We start from the raw sequence: 9,186 nt of genomic DNA, 5'->3' as shown, positions 1-9,186 counted from the left end.
TAAAGTTCTAACATGTACAGTGTTGAAATAAGGAACTAAAGTTCTAACATGCACAGTGTTAAGGTATGGAACTAAAGTGATAACCTATTTATTAAAGTTCTAACATGTACAATGTTGAGGTATGGAACTAAAGTTCTAACATGCACAGTGTTAAGGTATGGAACTAAAGTGATAACCTATTTATTAAAGTTCTAACGTGTATAGTGTTGAGGTATGGAACTAAAGTTCTAACATGCATAGTGTTAAGGTATGGAACTAAAGTGATAACCTATTTATTAAAGTTCTAATGTGTATAGTGTTGAGGTATGGAACTAAAGTTCTAACATGCACAGTGTTAAGGTATGGAACTAAAGTGATAATTTATTTATTAAAATTCTAACGTGTATAGCGTTGAGGTATGGAACTAAAGTTCTAACATGCACAGTGTTAAGGTATGGAACTAAAGTGATAATTTATTTATTAAAGTTCTAACGTGTATAGCGTTGAGGTATGGAACTAAAGTTTTAACATGCACAGTGTTGAGGTATGGAACTAAAGTGATAATTTATTTATTAAAACTGTGTTGATAACTTTCCATATCAGATCAGATATTTTGACACGTATAGTTGCTTTTAATAGCGACTAATTTTTATTTTATTGTTAAATTATCAAAACCCTGCAAAGATAATTTGTGTAAAGTAACAATATCTGTAAGTATCACCAAAGCATTGTATATATTGTTTCCATCATATCTATACTACTATAATTCAATCCAACTGCTGATTTTGATTTCATATCCTTAGCTTGAATTCAAAGTAACTTTTGTAAGTTTTGACATGAGCCCACTTCCTGGGTTTTCGAATAAAAACAACTGGTTATTTTGACATCAAATCATTTCGTAGGTTTTGTCATCAAACGCAAACTTCTAGCTTAATTCAAATCAACTTAACTTCTTAAACATAAAAAAACAGTTTCAAGTCTTATATACCAACTAAATATTAGTTTTGATTTATAAGTGATTCCTAATTTTAAGCTTAAACCAGCAGTTAGTTCTGATTTTACACAAATTCCCAGTTTCATTTTAAACCAACTACAAATGTTTTGTATACATCAACTGTTTGGTAAACATAAAACCAACACTAGTTTTGAGATACAGTATCTTCAGAGTTTAAGTTTAAACAAATTCCTAGTTTCATGTTTAGATCAACTCCCAGTTTGCACATACTACAAAATCCTAGTTTTGGCATAATTATTAACTCCCAAGTTGACTTAAAACTAGCTCTTAGTTTGATTTAAAACAAACTAGTTTTAACTCTAATTAACTTCTAGATTTCACCAGTAAATGAACAGCTAATTTTGATTTCTAATTCATTCCCATTTCCTTAAAACAGTTAAGTTCATATATTAAGTTTAAAACTATTTTATTATTATTAATTTCAAACTAACTCCTAATTGTAAATTCAAGCCACCTGATAGGTATTTGACTCAAATACCAGTAATAGAATAATTTTTACATAATTAATAAACTGGGCTAACAATTAACGTAAGTTTGTAATAATTACGTTTTACCACAAATCTATATGTAGTAATTAAACTTAGTATAGCCTAAAAAGTACTTAAGATTATGAAGCTGGTTATATTACTCTAGAAATTAAAGTTTACCAGAGAATTATTACATTATGATTTAACCGACAGTAAGTTGTTATTATTATTATTTAATTAATCAATTAAACAAAATGCCTGAAGGTGTAACTGCTACAATGTGATTTGTTCATTGGTGCCAGAAATTATACATCAGTTCATTTTCACATGTACAGGTGTGTGCTTCAGATGAAACCAATTTACCATCCTAATTCAAAAGCCTTTAAACATAAAGCAACAAAAAGAACTAACTACATGATAATCATAATTGAGGCATAGAACAGCTTTTCTTAAACTATGGTATACGTTAATTAATATCCTACCACATTTAAATGACAGTAGTATGATTCTGTGAGAAACGCTACATACAGAAATATTTTACTAAAATAATTTATCATATCCTAAATTGTCAAATCTTCTGTTCTACATACTATTATATTTTGGTGAATACTAAGGTATAGATCAAACTAATATGACTTAAGAATCAGCTTGTTAAATAAGAAAGATAACTGTTTATTACGAACTGAGAAGAAAAACAAAGTTTGATAATAAACAAGATTACGACACTTATGATATACAACATTGTTTATTAACAAAAAGGGGGACATAGATAAACGTTTCGGAATTATATGTGACAAGAACCATTTAATATGTGATAAAAACTACTTAATGTCTGACAAGAAATACTTTATATCTGACAAGAACTAATTAACTAAATACTTACTATATACTCGTGTCTTTTCTATACTAGCAAACAAAGCTTAAACTTAAAAAATCAACTTAAATGCATACTTGGTCGTTACTACCCTCAAGTGGATTTCAGATTAGTTTTTAAATCCATATCTCGCATAAAAATTTTTCCCTACTAAATATCTCCTCCCCATTTCTTATTGTTCCTGGCTTGTCTATCATTACACGTGTGGAGACTGTAAGGCCTCCTATTTTGGCAAAACCAAACGCCATTTAAAAGTCAGAGCCTATGAACATATGGGAGTTTCCATAAAAACGCAAAAAAATTGAGTAACCCCTGTGTTTCCTCTATATGCCAACATATTGAAGAAACAGGACATCAACCTATACTATCAAATTTCTATATCATCTGCAAGTCTAATACTGACCTGGAATTAATGATTAAAGAAACCCTCCACATCAAACAGCACTCTCCAACACTGAACAACATGCAGTCTTCATTTAAATTATACATTTTTTAATATGTTTTAGAACTACTTAATATGTGATAAGAACTACTTAATATGTGACAAAAACCATTTAATATCTGATAAAAACTACTTAATGTCTGACAAGAAATATTTTATATCTGACAAGAACTAATTAACATTTGACAAGAACTACTTAATATCTGACAAAAACTAGTTAACATCTAATAAGAAATACTTAATGTCTGACAAGAAATACTTTAATGTCTGATAAGAAATACTTTATATCTCACAGGATCTAATTAAAATTTGACAAGAACTACTTACTATCTATTAAGAAATACTTAATGCCTCACAAGAACTATTTAACACCTAATAAGAAATTCTTAATATCATTACTTAGTACGCTAGAACTTTAAAAGGAGCAAACCCATAAGGCACAGAAAGAAACCATAGGGTGGAATTAATATTAGTTTTGTTATTACAACAGGTATTAATATGGTTCATAAAACTGAATAAACCGTAAAGCTGTGTTATTGGACACAAATTCACGTGACTTCCATTTGAGAAAATCAATCAAAATCTCCAGTAGGTATACCTTTACTGTTTCGATGGCATGAACACAGGTTTTCTATATGTTATAAACACATTCGTATAAGAGTAATTTTACAGAAAAATCAGACTAATAATGTATATTTATAAAATTCAATACAAAAATACTGATATGTTTTTGTTCATTAAAATATTGATAACATTTTCGAAGAAGTATTCAAGAAATTATTTATAATTTCTTTCTTGCAATTAATGAAATAAACAAAAGACCACATGAAGATCTAACTGCTTGTATTACAGACGTTAATCAACACAAATTTGTAAGTTAATAATATTGCGTATAAAGTCCTCTCTTCACCATTATCTCCTACAATACAACATTGAAAGTAACTCCTTTGAGTATTGCAACACATTTATAAACAAACGGAAGCTCCAGTAAATTTATGTTTAAAATATTATATAATAAAATATTATCCTACTCTTGGAACAGTCGTATGAATTTCTTCCAAGATGATTTTATATGTTATTACACATAATATTATATCATACACTATTTGTAGAAGCACAAAATATCATAAGATATAAAATAACTTAATTAGAAAGACACGTTGCACATGATAGGTTTTATTAAAGTTCATGAGACAATGCGTGACTTCAATTAACAAATATCAATACGAATGTTGAGTAGGTTTATTAAAATGATTTTCTAGTCTCAACACGTCGGTAAAGTTCATGTCGTAACATCCAATCATACTCTGACGACCGTGCATCTTGACAAAAGGCTCCATTATAAGGCTGTCATGTCAAAAGCTCATCATTACTCCCTACTGCTTTCCAAATTTCCTCTAGTGTACGAAGATGACGATTTCCCACCGTCTGTTTCATCAGTTCAGTCACACAAAAACCATAGATGCTGCGTTTGAGGACTTGAACGATATGTTTCCGTATGGAATAGCATAAATACCCGTTTCATTCTCCAATTGTTTGAGGTGTGCGATGACTGAACAGAATTTACTTGTGTACACTAGACTTGTGTCTCTTTTCTAGACGAAAATTCTTCTTAATTATGTTTCTTGCTGTTGGCGGGCGTAAATGGACGACTTTTGCTAATTATCTGTTCTTGGATTCTCACCTGTCACAAAACGCCGGACATTGGTGCCCCAGCTATGGTGCAACTTGTTGCAGGTCTCTTTCTGGATGGTCCTGCTACTTCAAATTGATCCTTATTCCCTTGTTTTCTAATACCTTAATTACATAGGGTATCGCAGTGTTAGAAATTCTAAATTTTCAATCTAACCACATTTTATGATCAGAGCGTATGAATAGTTTGCTTCAGAAAGGATTATTCCATGCCATTCCCAAAATCGATGAATTTTCGATGGAATCACGCAACCTACGAAACTCATAAACAATATCAAAATATAGTTTTGATACATGCTGTTTCACCGTGACTTTATTTCGGCGGTTGTTGTCGTATGACTTGTCGATTTAAGGATACAAAATCGTTTTAATATAATATACTTAACCCTCCGTACAACCTTTCAATTGTTTCAGATGTTCAATAAATATTTCAAGGAAATGCCTCAGTTTCACAAAGCATAAAAAATATATTTATTCTTAGCCCAAGTTTCCCTAACTCAGAGAAGAATATTGGACCTTTTTTTAACACATTCAATATTTATATAGTCTTTTTTCTCATATTATTATAGGAACATAATCATTCTAATATGCAGGATTAGAATGATCCAGTTATCTGTGTTAGTTACAGCAAGTACTGAGCTAAGTAACAGTTACATTTTGTAACTATAGATTAGCTAATGATGTAATAATCAGTTGTTGAGTTCTTGAATGGTTGAGCCTTTGTATTTTTCTACTTTATAAACGTATGTTTATTGTTTAATTTTACAGGTGATACAGTATCGAACAAAAGAACAATAGTAACTTATCTTGTAATAGCTCAAAATAATATACCAACAATAACTCCTTCTAGAGTGATTATTTCTATTGTAATAGTTCATAAAAAACTAAGAATACTTCATTTAAAGTGACTCTATGCTGACGCTTCTAAAGTGACTCTATGCTGACGTTTCTAAAGTGACTCTATGCTGACTTTTCTAAAGTGACTCTATACCGATATATTCTAAAGTTACTTTATACTGGTATTTTATAAAGTGCCTCTATGCTGATATATTCTAAAGTTACTCTATACTGGTATTTTCTAAAGTTACTTTATACTGGTATTTTATAAAGTGCCTCTATACTGATATATTCTAAAGTTACTCTATACTGGTATTTTCTAATGTGCCTCTATACTGATATATTCTAAAGCTACTCTATACTGGTATCTTTTACAGTAACTCTGTCTGCGATATTGAAATGAGTTTTTAACCCACCAGTTGACTGTTAATTGTCCAAGACAACACTGCTGCTGGTTTAGATGGTTTAGATACACAGGTCAGGTTCACGTAATCCCCGATCTCATACATTCCATCTATTCCATCAATTGTAGGCTTTCCTTCTGGTAGCACTGGCAGATGAAGAGAGATAATTAGGTTAAAGGTCAAAAGAAATGGAAATACAAATTATTGTATTTCTGCAATATATATTATTTTGTGGCTTACGAAACAAACAAAAATGTATTTTGATATAATATTTGTAGAAAACAATCAAACAACATACATTTAGTTAAGATTTCAGAGACAAAGATTTAGACAGAAAATAGTGTATACAGTTATTTCAAACCTCAAATACAGATTTATATTTGTTTTAACGTATTTCATTATTTTATTAAGATTTAAGGAGACTTCTGTGAGATAATCCCTAGCATACTCTTAACGAAGGTTTAAAGCTGTAAAACAATTTATATATTTTTAATCAAATAATGTTAAAATTCTGATATTTCGTTTTTTTTTTCTTTAAGATATCGGAATTTCCCTGTTCCTATTGCATATAAAGTAAGACGCAATGTTAAATTGCCAAGTCTTGCACGATATGATTGCGGAGTTTCATTAGGTGAAACAATTTTGTTTTACTTCAAATTTTCAAGGAAACCTGGTAAATGAAATCACATTATTTTACTTATATATACGTGTAAGCAGTAAGTAATACATGCATATAAATTACATTAAAAGTCAGTTTATTTCCCCAAGTGTAATATTTCTATGCCAAATGGTAACAAAATGCTCGAGAATTTTTCGCTTCATCTGCACTAATGAAAATTTTAATTTGGAATATGTGTCTTTTCAGGCTATTACTCGATGTCTCCAACACGTTCCGTGATTAAACAATATGTAAAGCAATCAGGTTAAACACTTTTACAGTCTAACTTTGGACGAGAAACCTTCACCATATGAAATTTCAGATAAAAGAAACTGTGGAAATTACTTGACATTCGTAACGAAACCGTGTAATTGTGATTGTGAAATACGTTTTTACGATTCATTTAGGACAAATTCTCCATGGAAAGGAAATCATTGAAAGCTTTTCATTAGATAGACACAAACAGGAAAGCAAATGTATGTTTATACACATATCTACATGCATAAATTCCAATATATAGTCATTAGAATAGTTACAATACGCCCCGACCTATATATAACACTTCCTCGAAGATAGATAACGTAAGATTTTAAAGCACGAAACAAATCACCTGTATATTGATTACATTAAAATCGAATCCTTTGCAGCTCCAGGTCTGCTGAAAATGTACTTTATAGAGGCTGGTACCCGTAACGGACGGGTAGACAAGAGTTAGGTAAATACTACCAACGAAGAAGGTAGGTTTCTATCACCAAGTACACCGATAAACACAACATGAACAAATTGGTCGTGTAGATGTGAATCATACAGCTGAATGTATATGTATTGGTGGAAAAACGCGTCTTATAATACAACATCACGTACAGTGTCAGGTTTACATACTAAATACGATGATTTTAAGATTATTCCACCTGGTGAGAGTTTTGGTAAAAACGAACTTTGCATTGCAGCTAATATATTTTATGTCCTCAAATTGTATAAAACAAAGGTGTCTGAAACGCAATGTTATTTGTTTCTCTTAGTCAGAATGAGATTAAACACCTTTACACAGGGGTGCATGAATCATTACTAGAAGTCAGAAGGGTCACACGTTTTTGTGGGTATTATTTATTTAAATCCTTATCCTGAAACATTCTAAATAGAACTGACGTTTATTTTGACTGAACGTACAGACGTCAAGTAGCTGTTATAAACAGTCAAGAGGATCATTGTTATCACAAACTTTCATTAACTCTAAGTTGAGATTAGTATAGATTTTATTTGAAATTAGATCTTGAGGCAATGTGTTTGATATCAAACGTTATCATTTTCAATAAACTATTTTCCAAACTACTCAGTGAGACTCATACGTACGTTCATTCGTACCTATAAATGCCATAACGAAATAATATCTTAGTCGACGAAAGATGAGATCAGCATTAGATAAAAAAGGCTATCGCTGTTACATTAGCTTTAACTCACTATAATTTTATAATTGTTTGAGGAGGTAGGCTTAATGTTAAAGAAATTTAGTAAGACTAACAAGTTTGATTTTAAAGCCTTTATGAGGTTTTTAATTTGCTTTAAAATAACTTCACTGATAAAATATTGTCGAATATAAGTCCTAAGATTTGAGTGTTTAAGCCATTAATCCATTTCAAAGAATGGTAAAATAATTCAGTTGAGATTGTAAATAACTAAATTACAAAAGCAGTTTGGCTTAGTTTTATGCGTTGGCAAATAAAAACACACTGACAACGTTTGTGTAGCTGGTGATAATATTATTCACTGAAATACCCTGGAGAATATTATTTTGTAGCTTTGTACTTATCAACCAACCAATCTCTTAGAATTTCGCGAAAACGACACAAACATATCTGCGCATAGCCATCCTGAATTTTCAACTGGTATATTAGAAGGACGGTCAATAGCACCCACCGTCAAATCTTGGCTATCTCGACTTCAAAGTACGAAGCAATTTTTTTCACCGCAAAGGATCGCAAACAATGAATTCTCCGATTCACACTCCAGACACAGTGTTCGACATTCCTATCATTTCACTAGTAATTTTGAAATCGCCTTTCCCAACGTTTAACGTTCTTTAAATTTCATTTATGTTTTTTATAAAAGCTTTAAAACTTTTTCCAAGTTATGTACAAACAATTATTCAACTCCAACGTTCACTGTTAACACCTGCAGGCTTTATAACAACTCAATGTTTTTTTGGTGTGCCGGGTGTGGCATGGTATGTTACGTGCCGGATTGTGAATTCGAGAATTCATGATCACGTCCCGTTGCCGCAAAATCGCGCATCCTACTTTGGGCTGTGGGTGCGTTGTAAGAGTGATGGTTAACTCCCACTTTTGATTAGTTTAGCCTAAGAGTTAGTGGTAGGTGTGTTTGATTAGCAGCCATCCCTCTAGTCTATAAATATGAAATTAAGGACGTCTAGTGCATATAGTCCTTATGTAACAAACTATTACATTAGCAGGCAGGCACACAACGCTTGTTTAAGTTACGTAAAAAATAATAAACCAATCCATACAATATAAACGTTAAATTTCAAAATTTGTACGTTTGCACGAAAAAAGAAAAAGGACTGGAACAAGATCAACAATATTTTTGTATCAAGCAACATTTGAAAAATTTTACCCTAAGCTATATTTTCAGTTTTAAAACAAAAATTGTCTCATTTTTTGAGATAATCCTGCGTTAGACCATATTTGAGGCCCGGCATGGCCAGTGGTTGGGGCGCTCGACTCGCATTCTGAAGGTCGTGGGTTCGAATCCCCGTCACACCAAACATGCTCGCCCTTTCAGCCGTGGGGGCATTATAATG

General features: G+C 31.4%; 1 protein-coding gene across 1 annotated transcript in view; it reads right to left on the bottom strand.

The window, feature by feature from the left end:
• Positions 1 to 9,186, bottom strand: part of LOC106464294 — a gene marked incomplete at its 5' end in the record, with an annotated part of 46,169 nt that overhangs the window by 16,010 nt on the left and 20,973 nt on the right. Inside the window, one exon of the mRNA XM_022391992.1 lies at positions 5,723 to 5,856. Coding sequence (XP_022247700.1) covers positions 5,723 to 5,856 — 134 coding nt within the window. The remainder of the gene's footprint in view (positions 1 to 5,722; positions 5,857 to 9,186) is intronic.

This window comes from Limulus polyphemus, unplaced genomic scaffold (assembly GCF_000517525.1).
Source record: "Limulus polyphemus unplaced genomic scaffold, Limulus_polyphemus-2.1.2 Scaffold1612, whole genome shotgun sequence".
Taxonomy (NCBI): domain Eukaryota; kingdom Metazoa; phylum Arthropoda; class Merostomata; order Xiphosura; family Limulidae; genus Limulus; species Limulus polyphemus.
This window is presented reverse-complemented; position numbering and strand designations above follow the sequence as displayed.